At 35.0% G+C, this 23,135-nt stretch overlaps 1 protein-coding gene across 1 annotated transcript in view; it reads right to left on the reverse strand.

Annotated features, from left to right (window-relative positions):
* Positions 1-372: 372 nt before the first annotated feature.
* Positions 373-23,135, reverse strand: part of PDCD10 (programmed cell death 10) — a 43,344-nt gene continuing 20,581 nt past the window's right edge. The window contains exons 3-8 of the mRNA XM_077752226.1: positions 16,929-16,982; positions 11,853-11,970; positions 11,066-11,192; positions 4,110-4,188; positions 3,724-3,806; positions 373-1,002 (exon numbers count right to left, since the gene is read on the reverse strand). Coding sequence (XP_077608352.1) covers positions 921-1,002; positions 3,724-3,806; positions 4,110-4,188; positions 11,066-11,192; positions 11,853-11,970; positions 16,929-16,982 — 543 coding nt within the window. The 3' untranslated portion in view covers positions 373-920. The remainder of the gene's footprint in view (positions 1,003-3,723; positions 3,807-4,109; positions 4,189-11,065; positions 11,193-11,852; positions 11,971-16,928; positions 16,983-23,135) is intronic.

Genomic DNA, 23,135 nt, shown 5'->3' on the forward strand with positions numbered 1-23,135 from the left:
ACAGAATTTCCGTAAAACTTCTCTATGATGAAACAAAGCTCTATATATTTAAAGAGTGTGTATAACATTTATAACTCATAACAATTTCAAACCAACTAGCATTGGTATAGCTTCAAATTACTATCAGTTGTGGCTATTTTTGGAAAAAAAGGTACAAAGCTTATTAGGGCCCGGCATACCAGAAAAACTTAATTTTACATTGTCACAGAGTTCAAGAAATGACATTACAGTGTGAAGACACTATAAACTGCCATTTCTTTCTCATACGTTTCTTAAAACAGGCTGCAAAAATATTCAGTACCTCATATATAATAACTAACAAAAATATTTCCATTGACTACCATTTGCCCAGAGTGATTAAGGACCAAAAAATAGAATTCTTGTTGCTTTATTATCTGATAAACTGCTAGTAAGCTCCCGTTAGAAGTTCTTTAGACATTACACCAAGTCGTCTTGGTCTTCTGATCATATTTATATATATACTTATATATATATATGTATTTTTTCAAGTAAAGAAATGTTTAACAGATGTAAACTATTTATTGAATATTTGCCACCAAATATTGTTAAATACATTATCTTGCAGCATATCGCTTTCAAGTTAAAATGTCAAACAAACACCAATATTTACAATTCTTTTAAGGAATGTTATATAATGACACATTAAGGCGTAAATTCTTTTGGCTTATAATTCTTAAAAGAATGATAATAGCAAAAGTGATGCAAAATCTTCAGTGTGAGATTATGATTAAGCTACATTTTACAAAAATATGGTGTAAGATGGCAATAATCCCATTCAACATCCTGGATTAGATCCCTTCAGGAGGGACTGATAATTTATACAGTCAAACTTTAAAATTTACAGATAAAGGCAGTTCAATACTGCCACTGAGAAGTACATCTTTTAACATATACAACTTTCAGGCCACAGTTTTGAAGGTCTGAAGTATCAAGTTGGTTTGATGAATTAGTCGGTTGGCACTTATGAACACATTTATTGCCCTGTTTAAAAAAAAAAAAAAGCATTAATTTTATCAAAAAAAATCATCCTTTAAAAATATTTATACTTGATACCATCTACTACCAGTAACAATGAAATCAATTTAGGGGAGAAAAGAAAGGCAAGTCAGTACTGAGGTTCCTATCCTTTATACCAGTAGGTATTGAATGGTCTTTCATCGTCTGAAACTCTCCTAGGAATTAGTGCCCCCTAGTGGCTCTGGCTGGCAATGAAGTGTTGGGCTACTAATGACAGGTGGCACCCCCACAACCAGATCTCTGGCTAGGCTGAACAAGCAATTGGCCAAGCAGGATTCAACGTAGTCTCCAGCTCTGATTTCATCTAAGTTACCAAAATAAAATCTTCTCCTCAATAGCTCTATGTCAATAGACATGATACTCAAGAAAAAAAGTTAATTCAAATCTGATTTATCCCAGTCTCTCTTACCTTCTTATAAAAAAAACAAAAAACTATGAGAATTCTAAACTACTTTTGGAAAAAATCTACTTTTAAAATCATGTGGTTTCAGTATTTGAAAACTAACAATATATAAATATATGTTCTTAGAAATTACTCTGTGCTGCGCACATTTCTCCTATGTGTTTGGGACAAAGAACTGAGGCCCTAGTCCCATAGTGTGGTCTTAGCAGTTTCTCAGTATCATAGCTAAAACGTGTATCTTCATCCTAGACATTTCTCAAAAAAGACAGACCAGAAAGAATTAGTGGAATTAATGCAAATACATTCCCTCTATTGGAAGATGGCTCAAAGATCAGGTTCTATTAACAGTTTTCAGTCTTGAGAGAACAGGCACCAAACTCGTGGCACATTATTCATACACAAGTAATTGTAATTTAAAGATGCTACTGAATGGAGAAAAAGTAGTAGCAGGGAGCCTGAATAATCCATATGCAGAGTACATAACTTCAGATTAATGAAAATTGGCTCTAAAGGAATCTCAACCTTTCAATATGATTATTTCAGGATAGTTCTTAATGAGAATCAGAAATAATGATCTCCATCATGTAAATTATTCTTTTAATGTGTTTTGGTTATTTGGGCTTAGCAGTGGAGACTAAGGAAAAACAGATGTAAGGTTATTTCCAGAACACACCTGCAAGCTTATTAAACTAAGTCATCAAGGAACATCAGACTATCTGAATAGTAGTAGTATGGAGTAACACAAAGCCATTAATAAAATGTAGCTCAATATCTTTAATTCATAGTATAAATGTAAAGATTTCATCCTATCTGAACAGCTAAAAATAATTGAAAATTAACAGACCATTCTAATGTATTTATTTTTTAAATATTATGATAATATTGTAACAGTTTGACATGGATTTAGGGATCTTTAAATTTCAAATGGTAGGATAAATTGTTAGAGGTCCCTGCCAGTTATAAATGAAATATCACTATTTAGAGGATTTTTCTGACTTTAAAACACTGTCAGAAAGTGGTCTTGTTCATAAAAGTTCTAGTACGCTACCTGAGGTACAGAGAACTCAAGATAAGATACGATGCTGCAGATGACATGACCTTCCTGCTTATATATTCTATGCATGTATAAAATGTATATGTAAAATACGTAAGTTTTTCTAGTTTTCTGGAGTGTTCTATAGACAACTATATGTAAATTTAAAAACAATGTCTAATTTACCTTTTTAGTATACTACTCCCTCCTTCCATGACAGTAAGTCACAACCTTTGCAGCACTTTTAAATCGCCTGGAATACTTTTTTTTTGTTAATTTTAATTATTTTGAGAGCGAGAGAGAGTGGAGGAGGAGCACAGAGAGAGACAGGGAGAAAGAGAGAATCCCAAGTAGGCTCCGCACTGTGAGCACGGAGTCCGGCATGGGGTCTGATCTCACAAACTGTGAGATCATGACCTGGGCTGAATTAAGCCACCCAGGTGCCCCATGGAATACTTTTTAAAAAAGACTTAAACTCTGGTCCCATTCCAAGCTCACTGAATCAGAACCTCTGAAATTGGGACCAAGGCACTAAAATTTTAAAAAACTAAACCCAAGTGACTCTAACATGCAAAGTGGATTAAGAACCACTGCTTTAACTTTAGTTCTCAACAGACCTGGCAACATTAGTATCATCTGGAAACTTTTTAGACATGAAAATGCTTGGGTGCACTCTAGGCATACAGAATGGACGATTTGTTCTTTAATGTCCCTTCCAGGTGATTCTGAGGCTACTAAAATTTAAGAACCTCAGCTTTGGGGCTGGTAAAGTAGGATAGTAAGCAAATCTCACTTCCCATGTTTCTGTATGGCCGTCAGGCTAAGAACACTTTTATATTTTTAAGTGGTTAGAAAAGAAGAATATTATCTTAAGGTGCAAATTATACAAAAGCCGAATTTCAGAGTCAATAAGGTTTATTTAGAACGTGGCCATAATGCCACTTGCTTCCATACTCTGAACTGCTTTTGAACCACAACAGTGGAGGTGAAGTGGGTAGCTCTGGCAAGCCCATCGAACCAAAATACTTGCCATGTGGACCATTTCAGAAAAAGTCTGCCACCTTCTGCTCTCAACTACTTATGGCTGGATTATCAACCATACACCCTCTATTTTTATAAACAGTCTTTGTTACTAGTTAACTCGAGTATTAACAATATAGTAAAAGGGCTTAATTTATATGGTTTTAGTATTATATAAAACTACATAATTTAATATTAAAAGACAAGGATGATAAATGACACTACTTACTTGCCATCTTTAAAATAGGTTTTCAGAGTATCACTGAAACTTTTGGAGTATTTTACAAATTCTTTCTTTTGGTGTTCAAGTGCCTATAGACATTAAACACAGGAAGAAAAAATATTAAAAAAGAAAAGAGAAATAACACAAAAGCCAAAATCAAAGACAGGAAGATTAACAGAACATGGGATGGACTTTATATTATGGATTAGATTTTTGAGAAGTATTTCCCTAAATATATGTGACAGCATATTTTAATTCAATGACAAAGCCAGTGGTTCACGATACAAAACAATTTCCAAAAACCAAACCATCTTAGTATTTAATTCAATAAAACAACTAAGTGTAAAGCAACATTTAGGGTGGCAGCTTTATAAGGCTTCTACTCAACTTACCCTGCGGTTCTGGTATTGGTACTTCTTGAAGACATTATTCACTGTATCAAGAAGTTCTTTTATTGCACTAGCTATATCCCTGTTGGGTAAGGAAAAAAGAATCTTCTTTAAATCAGTTATATTTGGAAGAGGTCTGTCTGTGTGTGTGCTTATTGTGTACAATATATATACATATAAATATACACACATATTTTAAGGATTATTAATCATGCTGTTAATGACCACACTAATCCTGCATCATGTACGAACATCCGGCTAGTAGACTGAGTGGACATTTTGGCCTGTATCCTTCTGTGACCCTGACCTCTCTTGCACTGCTGACCGTTTGGTCTAGGTTTGTTCTATAATTAACTTCAACCCTCCTAAATCAGTAACAGTTCATTCAGCACTACTTACTCAAATTTTTAAGAATTATCTCTGCTTCTCATCTTTTCCAGTGATGATTTTTCCTTTCTCTGGCTAATGTAGCTAAATTCAAGCTACTATATTCTCCACTTTTGCTATCTCATGAACAATTATATAAAATTTTTACTTTACATGCAACTCACTCCTATACTTACCAGTACTTCAAGTTACATGCCTAACAGTCTGAATGTTTACAATGAAATCTTTCCTTCTCAGACATCTCTTAAGATACATTTACCTTCTGTCTAACAACACCTACCCCCCTCTTCCAAAACCCTTGTTGTCATTATTTCCCTTGGGAAATGTATTTAAATTTCTGAGAAAGGCACTATCAGAATATTTTTCTACCTTAACCTTTTCAGCATTCATCCTTGGACTATATATACATCAACACCTTCCTCCCCTTTTAAGGAGATAAAAAAATCAGTAATTCCCATGAGTTGAATGTTCTTATCTATAAACCATTTTTTTCCCTAAACTCTTATCTTTTATATCTATGCCCTTTTCAACTTTCATCTTGTAACTTCACAGCAATGTTTCTGGTCAAACTGAAGTTGAACTTATGCTGTGCAAATTCAAATATGAAGACATGAATTAGACATAAATCAAGACCATCCCAAACATAATCTTTTATTACTTTTTAATCACAAATGTCAGATTTCAGGCATTTCATACCTAAAACATTTCTGCTTTACTAAAGAAAAAAAAACAAAAAGCTTTGTGTCCAGATTTCTGTGTGTATGCGTGTATGTCTTTCATAGTATATTTCTCATAAATGAGCGAGTGGGATCTCTAAGAATTACAAGTATGTAGGATTTTGGTATAAAAGAAGTATTTAAGTCTATTCTGAAATAGTAAAATATTTTAATAAATATTACTTATTACTTCCTGTATGTCAAATATTGGTATCAGGTTGAAACATTAAAATACTAAATATACAAGTAGGACAATGAATTTTAGGTAGAAATGGTATCTGTCCACTTATTTTTTCCCCTCTTTGCCTCTAGTTTAGGAACAGCAGTTTTAACTTATATAACGGTTCCTTTCATCTATGGTTTCCAGTAAGTTGACTCCTTCTGTATTGCTGTGATGTGCATAAATTCATTACTGCTTAACAAAGTGATATCATATGACCATGACATGAGAAAAATTATGATTTCAGCAAATAAATATTTGGAAGGTACTCCAAATCCATAACAAGCCCATTTAAAACAGAACATAATGAAGCAAATTACAGAGTAATCAAATAGGTGTTTATACACAAGAACTTTGTAGAATACTTTAATATTCTATTTTTAAAAAGGGATTAGGGGAACCTGGGTGGCTCAGTTGGTTAAATGTCTGACTTTGGCTCAGGTCATGATTTCATGTTTTGTGAGTTGGAGCTCCGCATCAGGCTCTGTGCTGACAGCTCAGAGCCTGGAGCTGCTTCAGATTATGTGTCTCCCTCTCTCTCTGCCCCTCCTCCGCTCATGCTCTCTGCTCAAAAATAAACAAACATTTAAAAAAGAAAAAAATAAAAGGGATTATAGGGGAACCTGGGTGGCTCAGTTGGCTAAGCATCAGACTCTTGATTTCAGCTCCGGTCATGACCTCACAGTCATCAGACTGGAAACCTGCATTGGGCTCCCGGCTGAGCATGGAGCCTGCTTGGGATTCTCTCTCTTGCTATCTCTCCGCCCCTCCTCTGTCATGTGCTTTCTCTCTCTCAAAATAAATAAACAAAGGGGCACCTGTGTGGCTCAGTCAGTTAAGCATCCAGCTTCAGGTCAGGCCATGATCTCTTGGTTTGTGGGTTTGAGCCCCGCATCAGGCTCTGTGCTGACAGCTCAGAGCCTGGAGCCTGCTTTGGATTCTGTCTCCCTCTCCCTCTCTACTCCCTTGTGCTCATGGTGGGTGGGTGTGTGTGTGTGTGTGTGTGTGTGTGTGTGTGTGTGTGTGTCAAAAATAAACATTAAAAACCTTTTTAAAAAAAGATTTTTAAAAATAAAAAATAAAAAAAGGGATTATAAGAATGTACTTTCAGAGCTAATCAACAAGATGAATATATGCTCCATACATAATGATAATGGCTGGATTGTATAGGTCAAGAGAACAGAGTTCTTAGTCACCTNTGACTGAGCCACCCAGGTTCCCCGGAAGCTGTCTATATTTTTTAAAAAACTTAAAAAATAAGCCCCCACGTGATTCTGCTGAGGAACCCAATTTGGAAACCAGTGTTTGGGAACCTAGAGCCTAGAACTAAGGTTAGCTCTATTACTGGCCAAAGAGCTTTGTAAAGAACTCTACTGAATGATCAAGACTGTTTATCCCTAGGCCTGCCCTTCTCTAAAAATAACTTGTGGTAGGGGCACCTGGGTGGTTCAGTCAGTTAAGCATCTGACTTTGGCTCAGGTTATGGTCTCAGGGTTCATGGGTTCAAGCCCCGCATGGGACTCTGTGAGCCTAGAGCCTGCCTTGGATTCTGTGTCTCCCTCTCTCTCTCTCCACTCCTCCCCCATTCACACTCTGTCTCCTTCTCAAAAATAATAAACATTAAAAAAACTAAAAACAATCTGTGGATTTTATTCAACTATTACATCATCTGTATATACACAGAACAGTTTTTCCAGTTAAGGCACTTAAGTTTGCACCAGGGAAGCTAAACTGTATTAGTAATTAAGACTCCATTTCCTACAACAGAAAATAATCAGCACTAAAAAATACTTGAGAATGCAACAGATCGAGAATTGGAGAAAACCTGAGGATAAAATAACTTCAGCATAATTACAGTCTACAGTGAAGTGATTCTGTGAAAAGGGACATATAACACGGTTATAGTAGGAAGGAGTTTTAGCAATTCGTAGCTTTTAGTGGGGCAATTTTTGGGGAAACGTACACTTGAAACAGAGGACAACAGGCATCAGATGAAATGTAAACATACATCTTATCCAAAACTTGCATGGAATACTAGAGCTTTTAATCATGTCACCCAAATTTATATAACCTATGTTTATGTGAAAGCTTTAAAGGAAGGGAATTCCTATCTGTACGTTTAGTTTGGTCTAGACTGGACAACTCTGGACAAACTATTCTGAAGCCATCTGGAAAACCAAACTCGTGAATTTTAGCATTTGATTATGCAAATGCAGATTATAAAGAGTAAATAGATAAATGCATGGCTTTCTGCTTTATTAAAGTACAAGTATCTACTAGTCATTAGAATGTATCAGACTTAAAAAAAACCCTGTTAATTTTATTAAATATTTGTATAAGCTTAGCTGTAGTCAAACAGAAATGTTCATTAATCAAAAGAATTTTTTAACATATTTGTTTGCCAGATCATTTTCCCTAATTAACTCCATAGAGAAAAGGGGGGAAAAAGCCCTGATTTTATAATGCTCGTATGTGCTGTGTGTGTGACATTCTGCGGGAGGCACTTTACGTATGTTGTTTCTTTCAATTCTTGCAACTGTTACCCTCATCTTCACAGGCAGAAACTAGAAAGACTGAAGCTGATAAGCAATTTATCTGAGGTCACACCACTAAATACTGGAATGGAAATTAAAATCTAGGTCTGTTGGGGCGCCTGGGTGGCTTAGTCGGTTAAGCGTCCGACTTTCGCTTAGGTCATGATCTTGCAGTTCGTGGGTTCGAGCCCCGCATCGGGCTCTGTGCTGACTGCCAGCTCAGAGCCTGGAGCCTGTTTCAGAGTCTGTGTCTCCCTCTCTCTCTGACCCTCCCATGCTCACGCTGTCTCTCTCTCCCCTAGAAATAAATAAAACATAAAAAAAAAAAAAAATCTAGGTCTGCTAACATATACAAAAATACTTGGATATTTGTTACTGGACAGAAGTCTTTTTTCCACTTTAATATAACCCATGAAATCACGCGTAGTACTTGATAAAGTATCTGATACATGTTTATTGAAAAATATTGCTAAAATAAATGAAGATAAAACTACCTTAAATATAAAAAAGTAAAATATTTTAAAGAAACAACAGTAACTACACAATATGTTGTACCTGAAGGATAAGCCATTTTTTTACTTTGATGTGATTTTACCCACTGATTTGTTACACAATTAACCATGGGGAAGATATGTATCAAGATGTATCAATCTATATCAGTGATACAAATAATTACACCTTACCTATGTTAATTCCTACATGGTTGAATTTTAGTCTCAGAAATACTATATATTATCAACACAAACTTTACATGGCCAATTATACTTCCTAAAATGGTTAAGAAATAAATTTGAATTGCCAACATTCTTAATTCAGTCACGCTGAGTATGAGTACATTCAGAAAACAGAACTGAAATATTACTATTACCCCACACATGAGAAACAAGCCCCTGATTTGGCCTCTATCAAGGACTACGGACAAGACTCGTAGGCTCCTGACTTCAATCTCCTTATATTTAAAATCTGGTGGTTTATAAAGTGTTTTTCTCCACAGCCACAATGGGTTTAGCAGGGATGCTGGGGGTCTCCACAGGGGGAAGGACCGTGTCAAAGTAGCAGGATGAGGGCTCCGGGCCTATTGTATCTACTCCAGCTTCAACCACACCTCGTTCTCTCTCTTACCTGCTGGAATCCCATACTAAGGTGTCCTTTATCACACCTCTTAAGAATGGTAGAAACCTTTTTTTGAGTCACCAGGTTAGATCAGCATAATGCATCTCTGATTGGGAAGCAGCAGAGAACACCATGGAGCAAGTTTGCCTGGGTTCAAAGCCAGATCTACCAACTTACCACTTCTGTGACCTTAGAAAAATTACTTAATTTCTTCACTTGTTATAGCAGTGTTATAATAAGTTAATATATACAAAGAATGTAAAAAAGCACTGAGAACATTATTCTAATGAGTGACTGCTATTATTATTAAGATGATACTGATTCTATAAACTTCTCCTTCAATGACCTGAGGCAAAGTCTGCTGAAAATATTATTTTTAAAATGTCATATTTTCATAGAAATGTAGAATAGATCATAAGCAAATATATGATCAAAACAAAATCTTATTACATTATTTGAAAATACCAAAAATAAGTTGTTTAAATAACTGTACTTCAGATCACTGGCAATTTATCTTTTTATGAGCTAAACATGTTTATTTTATATTAGACTAAAAATAAAAATTCATGCACAGTTGACTGTCTTCCTTTTTTACATATTAAAAATAGTTAAAGGAAGTTGAGGCTTTCCTATAATGGTAAAATATTTACCTCAGGGTTTGTTCCTGTGACATAAAATTTAGGTAGGCAATGAAAAGTCTTTCTCATACTTTCAGGTTCTCAATGAGAAGACCTAAGAAGGGCGCCTGGGTGGTTCAGTCTGTTGAGCATCTGACTTCGGCTCAGGTCATAATCTCATGGTTGGTGGGTTCAAGCCCAGTGTGGGGCTCTATGCTGACAGCTCAGGGCCTGAAGCCTGCTGCTGGATTCTAAGTCTCCCTTTCTCTCTGCCCCTCCCCTGCTTGTGTTCTCTCTGCCTCTCAAAAATAAAAAAAGTTTAAAAAAAAAGGGGGTGGGGGGTAGCAGGGAAGAAGACCTAAAAGAAGAGAGACACTCCCTGAGAGCTGGATTCAGTGGCCATCACAAACCATCATTTTCTGAAATGGGATACTTCTCCCCCATACCATTCATATTAGGTGCCCTAACTAGGTTAAAGAGCATTTTGTAATGTGAATTACAAACAAAACTACTTCTAAGAGATGAAGGTTAATATTTACTCCCAGTGAACATCTTTACATTCTTTAAAGATACAATGTATGATGATGCAGCCTCTTCCAGAAAAAACAAACCAATAAACAAAAAACATCTGAAAATCTTTCCTTCTCAGCATTTTCTACTTGTGGTTTCACCAAAAGGTTGCACTAATAATGCCACTCTAGTTATTCCCAATTTTCTTCATGTTATATCCAGCGAGGCTGAAGAAAATTATGAGACTCATCTGGAACTCATGTTTGGAGTTTCCCCCTCATTTTCCCACCCCCCCAGCCCTGAGGAGAGCGCCCCTGCTTTGAGAACCACTGCTCAAGGGTGGTCCCTCTTGCTGCTCCTCACCAGTCCGCCTCCTTGCCCCACGCATATTCTCGGTCTTATTTAACCTGTATCCCAAAGGTAAGGCTTTGGAGGTTTACAATTTGGCTAAATATTAAAAAATGCTATTCAACCCTAAGAGTCCGTTACTTATCTTAATGACTTCTGCCACTTCTGAAACAAAAATAATACTGGTATCCTCTATCACCAATACTATAATTTATCCAAATTCTCTATTCACTTTAATCTAACATTTACATTTTTCCATTATTTTGTATATAGTTCAAACTGCATTCCAGTTTTTGTACATTTCATTCACTTTTTAGATTAACATTCTAAAAAATGTTATAGTCTAATGCCAAATACCACAGCTTAGAAGTTAATAATCAAAATGCAGTATTTAAAAATTTCAAGTTTGATTTCAAATTAACATTTAAATTTAATATTAATGTCATACCAAAATAAAACACTTGGAATTACTGAAGTATTTTCAAAAAAAGAACCAAAGCCAAAAGTTGCTTACTTGATTGTCTGCAGAAACCTCACTCGGTCATTGATCTCATCTGGGATCTTACTAAGAATTTGTTTAAGTGCTCGTGCCTTTTCGTTTAGATCCTGGAATTCTGGCTCTGGCCGTTCAATCATATACTCTGATAAAATACATAATAAAAAGCATCATGCAATTCCCTGCCAAATTCAAGTCCAAGAATTCTCAATATTGGTTAAAGGGGTGGGACAGGGAGGCGAGACAAAGGCCAGATGATTAGGAAAGATGAGGTTGCAAAGCAGATTTCATTCAAGTTCAACTTAGTTCGGAAACAGTAGTAGAGCCTTCTTCAAGTGAAATATCAGAAGATGAAAGACCAAACATTTTCCAATTTGGGATAAATGGAAATCCCATGAAATCTTAAAATAAATAAACAAAAGTCTCAGTCAAGTTTATCAGGCCTCTGAAGCTACAGTTCACAAAAAAACATTACAGTAATGAGATTCATAACAAATATAATGGTAACATTTATCTGTCAATGGGGAAGAAGAGTTTAATAAAAATCTCTATATTTAATATGTAATTGGCTCATTATACCAAAACCCAAACAACCTACTAATATCTTCAGCACATTCTTGAAATCTCACTTAAAGCACAAACATAGTTTGCATAGATTTTTTTCCCCACTATCATCACAATAATGGTAACAGTAAGGAAAGGGAGGAAAAGGGAAGGGGTGGAAAACCCTTTTTTTGTCAAATAAAGATTTGGAGGAAATGCTCTTCAACAAGTGTAAGAAAATTAAACAAGACTCTCTGACTACCTTCTACATCGTCAGCTGCCATTCGAAGAAGGGACTCTGTGAAGTTAACTTCTACGCTTTTTTTCTCTAAAATTTTCATGATGATGTCTTGCGTGAGTCCTGGATTTTCTTTTTCAGCCTGTAAGGGAGAGAGCTAGTTTTAAAATACAGAAGCTCAATCAGCATTGTAAAGCTAAAACTTAATCTTTAGAACCTGCTTGGAATTTCTTACAGTGATCAACTTATGAGGGTAGAAATCTTTGTAATGTAGGTGTCATGATGGCATTCACTTATGTTTCCTCAGAGCTTATACACGGTGCTCCTTATTACAGCCATGGTCCCCTTTTGCCATTTGAACGTACGTTACTTAACACTTCGTATTTCTCCTCTACACTCACTTGCAATCCAACTAGTAAGAAAACTAGAAATAAAGGTTATATATATTTTGGTAATCCATCAACTGCTCTTTGCAATAACTTAAATATACTGAGGCTATTTAGCTTTTTTTTTCCATTAGCTAATATTTCAACTTGAGAATCAAGTAATAACTTATGTTACCAGTACTTTGCAGATACTTGGCATTTAAATGAATAGAATGACAAAAACACAAAAAAATGAAACAAAATACCAGGATTCTCTTTGCAGGTTTTATTTAAGCTATATAATCCCTTAACTACTTTCATACATAACAATTTTCATTTCCTATTTTATTTTTGTAGCAAGAATATTTCCTTTTGTAGCAAGAATAACTTATAGAACATCATTTAATCCTTTTGCTACCTCCTGGGCTTGTCTCACTACTGAGTTTGCACTGGTTCTATGTTATTTACATTCACCAGGACATTAAAATCTTCTAGCCATTTCAGGACTGAACTAAGAGTTCTGCATTTGCCAAAGTTAATTTTCAGATTTGGGGTTTCCCCAGTAATTCTGTTCTGTTTTACTATTCTTAAAAATTTTGAAATGACATTCTAAGTCTGTTTTAGGATGCCTGTCAATTTTAATCATTATGCTGATGATTTCCTATCATTTTTGCCCAATATTAAATGACAAATAGAAACACAATTTATGATCATAATTGGACAGCGATCTGTTTGCTTCCTTATGTGTCAAGCACATTTAATCTCTGCCTTTTCAATTCCATCCTGGTATCACTGCACATCTAGTTTTCTTCTGTTCCTACTGCTCTTTCCATTATAACGTCTTGTTTTACATTAGGTTTCCAATATCAAAAAAACTGGAAGGTTTTGAGATGGAATGGGAAAAGAAAATATGCACATTTATCTTGATCCTGGGACTATTTTAACTACTGTCATATGCTATTTAAGGAAATCATTTTGATAGATGATTAATAACAATAAAGTGTATCACATGAACTCCATTCCCTTTATAACTTGTTTTGATTTTTTCCTTCCATGAATATATTTAAGATAGAATCTATCTTTAAAATACCAGAGTTACCTTTCAAAGAAAAGTTGTATAAATATGGGTTAAGATGGTGTCATCATTAATTTGGTGAACTGCCACAAAATTACAGACACTATTTAAATAAGTCAGTATTTGATAACCGTGGTTTATCTTCTTCTTCTAAGTAGCATTAAATTACCTATATAATGCATTGTCTTAGGAGGCAGGAGAGCATTCTCCATCTGTTTCCAAAAAAATGCCAGCAGGAAGACAATCTCTCTCTGATTAAGTTATAATACAGTGCCAAAAGAACTAAATGCTCACAGTCTGAGAATAAAGTTTCCAATATCAAGTTGGTCTGGAGCCCCAAACTGCCCAACTGAAGCATTACAGAAATCTTGCAGAAGTATTGAACTTTCTGAGCTCACAAGTATTCTTAGTGCTCAGAAATATACCTTAATAGTGCTATGTATTAAAGTAGTCAGGTTCAAACAACTTAGTAAGTACTTGTATCCTCTAACGTAATAGTCTAAAAATACATAAATTGAAAGAAAAAGATTTTATTTAGTTCTTAAATGACCAAGATTACTTGCTATTGAAATGCATGCACCTGTTGGGCATGGTACAATTCTCAAGTGTTGGAATAGACTGGACCCTGCCACCCTACTTCCTGTTGTACACTGATTTTTCTGGTGTACAACACCAGGTACTTGCTTTTTATCACAGCAATGGCCAAAATTCCAACTTCACAAAGACATGACATCACTGAAAGGAATATATACAGCCCAATCTAGAATGCTGGAGTTGCAAACTACCTCAAGCTAGCAGAATTCACAGTGTCAAACAGATGTTTAACATCACTATGTTCCTTTAAATGTTTAAAATAACTCACGGCACCCATCTGAGTTTGCTGTGGGGACACAGGGTGCTTAGGCACATAGCCTGGAAATAAAAGTCTTAGTATCTTCTGCTTGAAATCCTAATTAAGCTACTTACTTTTAATTTTAAAAGCCTTAATCTACCCAATTCTTCTGACTGACAAAATAAATAGATCTATGCTTAAACTGGTGACTTTATCTATTTCTACCTTCAGGTCTGCCCCCAGAATACAACCTTGAATTCTATGGTTGTCCAATTTTTATAAAGAACCTAACTATGAGAGAACACTACCCCAAAGGCAGTAACATCCACTCTTGTGATTCAGGGATCCTCAACAGCAAAACCTATGAGAACTTTCCAGAGGGGAAAAGAACCAACAAAAACAGTTATCTTAAAAGATAATATTCATTAGTATTTCATCTTAGGAAAAAGTATTTTAATCCTTTTTCTAATGATAATAAAAATAAATGATAAATGACACCGTGTTGTGGTCAAAGAACTGGATACATGGGCATATATACTATGGATATTAACAGGGATATATCGGTGAGTGAGGCTTTTAAAATCATTTTCAGGGGCACCTGGGTGGCTTAGTCGGTTAAGCATCCAACTTTTGATTTGGGCTCAGGTCATGGTCTCACAGTTTGTAAGCTGTGTGGAGCGTACTCGGGCTTCTCTGTCTCTCTGCCCCTCCCCTGCTTGCTCTCTCTCTCTCTCTCTCTCTCTCTCTCTCTCTCTCTCACAAATATTTTGTCAAATAAGTTCTAGTTTTAAAAACACAAAATCTTCATCTTTTTAATTCCTGTGATTTTAATTCCATTTGAAATTTAACAAATTAGGGGCACCTGGGTTGCTCAGTCAATTCAGCGCAGGTCAGGATCTCAAAGTTCGTGAGTTCGAGCCCCACCTCAAGCTCTGTGCTGACAGCTCAGAGTCCAGAGGACTGTTTCGGATTCTGTGTCCCCCTCTCTCTGCCCCTCCCCCACTCACACGGTCTCTGTCTCTTTCTCAAAAATAAGTAAACATTAAAAAAATTAACAAATTAAATATGATAATAGCAATGCAAACTAATTTGTTTTCCTCTCAAAATAACTTCTACTTTCCCCAATTAAGAATCAGTGCCATGGCTAATAAAATTTACCCATATGTTAAACCATATCTATTATATCCACATATTTTAAACACAATTTACTTTTAAATTGTACTTTAGTGTTAAAACAAGATTATACATACATATATTAAAAGAAAAAGCTTAATGAAATTCATTACTTTGTCTCTTTTAGAAAAAACATTGAGGACATCACCTACTACTTCAGACAGAGTCCTCTTTATGATGAGCAGGAGAAATTTCTCTCTATTCTTGCTATCAGAAAAGTTGAAAAACTGACTTTTGCCTTATCAATACTATACTGTGAAATAAGTTGCCTTTCCTTCCCTTCTTTGGACACAATGAAAATAGTAAGAGAGTCAGCTTAAAACAGTTTCCATCATGCCTCCCTAATAACTAAATATGCTATTGCAAAACCACACCGAAGCTCAAAGAAAAAAAGAAAAACAAAACTGGTGGTGTTACTTCATTCATTCTCATCATTGACCCAATGATTTGTCAGAACATATTTTAATTAAGTTACTATGTATGGATATACAGCCAGTACATTTTAGAGTATTAATCACATCAAAATAGCTCTAATCAAATATATACAACGTAAATTCTTAATGGTGACATAAGAGAGATGTCTAGTGACATTTTCTATGCTACCAGTTAAAAGTAGCATCAACAAACTAATCTTTGCCATAAAAAGAAATCAAGCTGGATGGCTTTATGGTTTTATTCCAATAAAACCTAACTATACATTTTTTTTCTAGATTTAAACATTAAAATACTTTATCAGAAATAGAAGTTATTTTAGCTGCTGATGGAAACACATACAGAAGAAGTAAATGAAAATTAAAGTTTGGGCACCCTAATATATACTGGGAAAGGGAGGGGGATGAATAAAGTTTTATATGAAAGAATGCATCCAATATGTACAATAGGGTTGTCCAATAGAAATGTAACTCAAGCAACAAATGTCATTCACTGTAATTTTAAATTTCCTAGTGGCCACATTAGAAAAGTAAAAAGAAACACATAAAATCATTTTAGGAGTACAACCAAAATATTATCATTTCAACATGTAATTATTATGAAATACTTATTAATGAATTATTTTACATTCTTTTTCTTGTACTAAGTCTTCAAAATCTAGCGTATATTTTATACCTGGAGTACAACTCAAGTTGAACCAGCCATATTTTAAGTATTCAACAGCAACATGTGGCTAGTAATTATCAAATAGGTCAGATCTAGAGACAATGAAGAAGTTCACTCTGAGGGACTTAGCCGTATACGTACAAGGTATCCTTAATCTGACCTACACACAGTTCTTACTTTCCCATCAAAAATACTGTCTTATACTTAGGTTCTGTAATAAGCACTATGAAAAACATCTTTTTGAATTATAATTTTACAAGAAATTTCTTTCAAGTCAAATAACAGAAAAAGAAATTCAAAACATACTCTAAAGCTAAAGCTAAAGAGACTCCAAAGAACTTAGTTTCAAAAGCATAAAGTGATTAAAAGATGAATGCCAAGGAAACAGCACTCGTGTCAGTTCATATTTTGGAAGTGTTTTAAGCTTTACAGAGTACACTAAAACCTGAGACAGCTGAGAGGTTTTCACTAAAAGGAAATAAAGTGGCAATTATCACATGGTATTCAGGTTTATACATAATACATATTTTATTCATAATAAATTATGTGTACCTCACCTTAATGAAAGCTGCTCTCAGCGTCTGAGCTGCAGACAGGTTTACTCGTTCTAGCTGCAATAAAAATTTTAAATCACTGTTAATATCAATTTTCTTAGAAAAAGCACTTTTCTGAATTTCCATTCTATAGTCATTACATTGACACATCCATCATTCGATTAATAAAAACACTTGCTAATTATTCTAACTCATTAATTCTTCAAATACACAGGCTATCTAAAATTTTCATTAGAGACCATGAGAAATTAAGGAATGTATAGGAGTTCTTCATTTAAAAAAACAACACCACAACAAAACAAAACACACTTGGGGCACCTGGGTGGCTCAGTTGGCTGAATTTTTGACTCTTGATTTCGGCTAAGGTCATGAAATTAAACCCACTGTACGTCTCCTTGTTGGGTGTGGACACTGCTTAGTATTCTTTCTCCTTCCTGCTCTCTCTCTCAAAATAACAAAAACAAAAATAAAAAACAAAAAGCAAAAAACAAAGACACACTCTACCTTAAAAGTGGATCTATTTTTAAAAAAAATTTTTAATGTTTTATTTATTTCTGAGAGAGAGAGACAGCATGAGCAGGGGAGGGTCAGAGAGAGAGAGGGAGACATAGAATCTGAAGCAGGCTCCAGGCTCTGAGCTAGCTGTCAGCACAGAGCCCGGCGCAGGGCTCGAACCTACGAACTGTGAGATCATGACCTGAGCCAAAGTCGGGCGCTTAACTAACTGAGCCACCCAGGTGCCCCAAAAGTGGATTTAAAATAAGCACAGAATGCAAAATAATATTAAGTTTCTATAGAAAGAATAAACATATTTACTTCAATTATTGAAAATAGGATTCAAGATCAATTCTCAATGCTCTGTTGCAAGTACATGGCAAGTTGGGTGTGCACTGAATATAAAATGACCAATACCAAGAAAACATTTATTATTTAAGATTCTTTGTATTTTACTCCTTTTTAATTATTTTACAATCCCTCAGCCAGGAATTAATGATGTTAGTCTATTTTATTAATTAGTAAATATTGCTGATAAAAAGTTTGATGTTAAGTAAAGACTGTGGATCATCTTTCCTCTATGGTATCAGAATTTAAAAAAGATTACCTAAAATACCGAATCAAAAGTTCAATACCAAAGCCTTTATTTGTAGTATCAAATATATGAAGTTTACTATTTTGAAAGATAACTGTCCTTATTATACACTTTATATAAGTCATTTTTCAGTGAGCCAAAAATACATACAATTTTATTTTTAAAAATGTCAGTTTGTTGAAGAGTTAACTTCTACTACTTTTGATTAAATTCATATTCCTTTGGTTCTTCTTTGGTCCTTTGGGCCAATTAACTCAGTAAAACTCAACGTGTGTGTATGGATAGATGGATAGATAGATAGATAGATAGATAGATAGATAGATAGATAGATAGATAGATAGATAGATATAGATACACACACATATATTTTTAAAGCTTTATTTTTTAAAAAAAATTTAATGTTTATTTCTGAGAGAGTACAAGTGAGGAAGGGCAGACAGAGGGAGGAGAGAGGAACTGAAGCAGCTCCACACATAGGGCAAATAGCCCAACGTGGGGCTTGAACTCACAAACTAAGACGATGACCAGAGCTCAAGTCAGACACTCAACTCACTGAGCCACCCAGGCACCCCAAAGCATCTATTTTTTTACTCCCGACAATATTAAATGTTCAAAAACAATGCAACTTTTAAAGATTTTTATGCAAGTGGAATATTTTTACAAAAACCTATGAACATATCATATCTTGCAATAAATATTCCTTTCAATCCCTGGAGGCAATAAAATGTAACTTTTTCCTTTACAAACAATATATACATATATTTAAAGAATGGCCTATACTTTATTTTCTAAACAAGACAGAAATGCCAAGAACCTTATCTCTCTATAATTTATGCACCTTAAACACAGGGAAAAGGCAACAAAATCTGCCAAGATAAATACTTTATCTCCAAAAATAAATAACAGACCATTTAATTCAGTATTTAGCTTGGCTTCTACAAATCCTGTAAAATCTTAACATTGCCTTAGTAGGTAAAAGGGAAGACACAAGGGAACCACGTAGGCAAATACAACAAAGAAGCAACTTAGCAATTTAAGATTAAAATAACAATACAGCTCTTCTCATTTCAAGTTCTTGGTTAAGGGAGGGAGAGGCAGACAGACAGGATGAATGTTTCCACTCTGATAGGAACCATTTCCTTATTTGGGTTTACACCATACTCTGACCTCTTTCAACAAGTCAAAGGTCTGAGTCAGATGTGTACCTTCAAGCATCAGCACTATTATCTCTTTCTGTTCTGGCTGTTATATGAAAGGGTCAAGGCAAGTAAAAGAGGCTCAGAAAAGTCCGTGAAGAAGTAACATAATAAAAGTGCCAAGACAGACATCAGCGTCTCTAGATTTCTAGATTAAGTTTATGTAAGCGTACCTTAGAAAAGGAAAGGAAAAGTCGGGCATATACTAAATCAAATCTGTGAGCTGTGAAGCACCTCACCAGAACTCTGCTGAGAGTCATCCTAGGATACATTATATACCCACACATCTTGTAATCAATCCACTGGGCTTTATTACTCATATGATATCCACATTGCCCAGGGAGTACTGGGCATGCAGGCACATATATATTTTTTTGAATTGAACTTAATCTCTCATCCATAAATTTACTTAAATTGTTCTTGAATCTATTTATAATTTCAGCCTGTAATACTCAGGCAGCAAGATATGTTTTTATCCTCCCTAATAAAAAGTGCTTCCCTTTTAGATCTTTCACTTGTGATAGATGATTTGATTAGAAAATCACGTTCATCTCTTACCTTTCACAACATGGTAAGGTTCCGCTGAATCCTAATGACAGTTATCATTTACTTAGTACCTGTAATGAACTTTGCTATATATAGTATTTTTATAGAGAGTATCTCATCCTCAGTCTGTAACTAGCAGATCATCATCTCTATTTTAAAAGGCGGAAATTCAGTTTGCATAAATTTACCCAATGTTCAGTAGCTATTAAGTACAGAAATGTTTCATTAAAAATTGCCCACAAAAAATTACATGAAAGATTGCTGAATAACAGCTAATATTTCACTAACATGCTTAGTACTATTCTCAGCACTACAATATATTAAGTCATTTATTTCACAAAGTTATGAGAAATAAGTGTATTACTGTTTATCATTATCTTATAAATAAGAAAAAAGGATAAGATTATACAGCCTAGAGTAAGGGGCAGAGCAGTAATTCTTATGCAAGATAATAAGTATGATCACCTCTGGATGGTGGGATTTCAGGTAAAACTTAGGTCTTCACTGTGGACAAGTATGTTTACTATGCTCAAATTTTAGTGTTTGATTTTTTTTCTTCCAATTAAAGAAAGGGATAGTTAGGTATGTGAAACTGGAGAAGTATTCCCAGGTTTTGTTTGCTTACTGGAAAAAATTAAGAACTGCATATTCTGCTGACTCGGCAGAAACAGTGAGTCAGATGCTTCAGAATAGAATATTAATTATTTATTCAGAAGCACCATTTTTGCATGACTTATAAAAAAAACATATAAATCGTTGGTGATCTAAAATTCATATTTGGTTGCAAAACTGTTTGTTCCTGTCTCAAAATCCAATACATATTTCTTCTGAAATTATACTTCATCTTAAAACAATTCCTCTAAAAAGTCGCAGGAAGAAACAATATGTGGTACATCTTTTCCTGGAATGAAAAACTGAACTATACCTTTCTCCTCCTCCATACACAAAAAATCAGTAGATGGTAATACAGTACATGAGAATCTAAGACTTGTCATGAGGCTTCTATAAACTCATTATTCTATAATGTAACCAGGAGACTGATTACACAGTACATTTACAACACATGCAATAATATACTCTGGTTTCTCTTCAGATCGTATAAATCTTTCGCCTTTTACAACACATGCAATATACTTGGGACTCTGAACTCTGCAGCAGCTGATTAAATAAGAAGCCTCCTCCTTTCTCAGCGGTCTTGACGTAGCTTCATTAAGTTTAGCAAGCATCAAACTCCCAGAATACCACAAATAACTTTGCTTTCTGAGCTGGAGTAACAGTATTAAAATTTCCCAGGTGTAAGGATGGCCTACTATCTAAAAATTTGTTCTACAAGATGACTTCCAGATTACCATTGTCACTTCTATGGATGTAATGTCAAGGTGAGAATGTATCAGTTTCTAAACTTACAATACACATTGTGGACAAAATTAAGTGCAGCTTTTAGCTTCAGAGGAATCCATTCATCCCTCCTCTGATACTCTTTTCTATAAGATTAATTTGACAACCATTTTATCTTTAAATCTTCATAGCACAAAAAAAAAAAAAAAGCCAAACTAAATTCTAATTTTCCCATTAGTAGACTTGTGGAAAAAAAATCTATCTTTGAACTACAGTTATATATTAATGTTTAACTGATTAGGTATTTAAGATGTTATGTTAATATACTGGAATGTCGGATAACAATGCTAGTATTTTATTCTTTCCAACCAAACACTGCACATTTAAAGGCACAATTATTTTATGCCATTCCTAAATCAAGCCCCAGATTTCATATCTCTGTCAGAGAGGAGACCTACTACCACTATTTCTAAAGGCCTTTATTTCTGAATACTTATTTTTAAATAACATGACATAATTTTTATAAAAAGCTTGATACCATGGTGGTGGATCATAAATTCAAGAACTAGATCCTGACAATTTGATATAGTATCTCTCAGTCAGCTACTTCTAGTCATTTCATTTTCAAATTCAGTTCTAACAATTAATTCTTGAACCGACTATGAATCATTTGGCAACATGTTCTAATCCGGGGCCCATTAACCCACATAGTTTTCAGATATCATCTAGCAAGAATCATTGCCTTTATTTCTGGAAAAGATGTACCAGTCCATTCATAGCCATTTCTTTTTCTTTCAAATTAATTTTTCTTACACATGAATAAATTAGAAAAGATAGATCAGTATTAATCCCAATAGTGCATTTTGCCAGAATCTCATATCCTTTTTTTTTTTTTTAAATGTTTTACTTATTTCTAGGAGAGAAAGAGAGAGACAGCGTGAGCAGGGGAAGGTCAGAGAGACAGGGAGTGACAGACTCTGAAACAGGCTCCAGGCTCTGAGCTGGCAGTCAGCACAGAGCCCGACGTGGGGCTCGAACCCACGAACCGCGAGATCATGACCTAAGAGAAAGTCGGACGCTTAACCGACTAAGTCACCCAGGCGCCCCCAGAATCTCATATCCTATGTAACTATTTTCCAAAGTCAAGATTCAAATAAAATCCATTTTCCAGATGTAGGATAATATCACTCTAATTGTTAGGAAAAAAAGCTTCTCTCATTCCTCTTAACTAGAGGGTCAAATAGAAGCTCTACAATGCAAATTGCCCTTCCTTCAAGTAAAGACTCAAAATACTAGATGAATATGGAAATGCCCCGAAACAACTTGGGCCAATCGCCTACAGGGGTAGCTATAGAGACGGGAAAAGAGGGAGCACCTCTGGGTAGAACTGTCACACTGGTTCTTGAAGCACCTGAGAAAATAAAACACTCATCATCAACAAAGGTTACTCAACAGCTTTCAGTGACTGTCTTTTTACCTCCTACGTGGTAGAAGGGTAATTCAATAATGTTTGCTTAAACATCTGTGTTCCCCTCAATTCTTGAGAAGAGGTATATTGCCTTTTTCTTCTCCACATCTCCAGGCCCTAGCAGACTACTCAGTAAATAAATGGTTGACATTTAGTAAATATATACTAAACAGAACTGAAGCATTTGAACTAAACAGAACTACTACTAACAATCACTGTAGTCTTGTAATGAATGGGTTCATATTAGAACAAAATGGTGGAATTAATTACTGGAGTGTTGGCTATACCTGCAGAGATGGGTATAACCATACCTAAAAGAGTGTCTCCAATGCTACCATGATACCAGTGTAATAGGGACAGGGTTTTCAAAAGATGTCTCCTATTGTTTCCTCTTTAGTAACGACACTTCTAAATTTCCCAACATACTTTGCAGCTAGGTATGGTCATAAGACTAAGTCCTTGCCAATGAGATGTAAATGGAAGTCTTGTAGAGGAATTTCAAAAAGGTTACTCTAAGGAAGCTGAATCAGCTACAAGAAACACTCCACCACTTGCTCTATATTTTTGTACCT

The sequence above is a fragment of the Crocuta crocuta genome, unplaced genomic scaffold (assembly GCF_008692635.1).
Source record: "Crocuta crocuta isolate KB4526 unplaced genomic scaffold, BGI_CrCroc_1.0 scaffold21, whole genome shotgun sequence".
NCBI classification, from domain to species: Eukaryota; Metazoa; Chordata; class Mammalia; order Carnivora; family Hyaenidae; genus Crocuta; species Crocuta crocuta.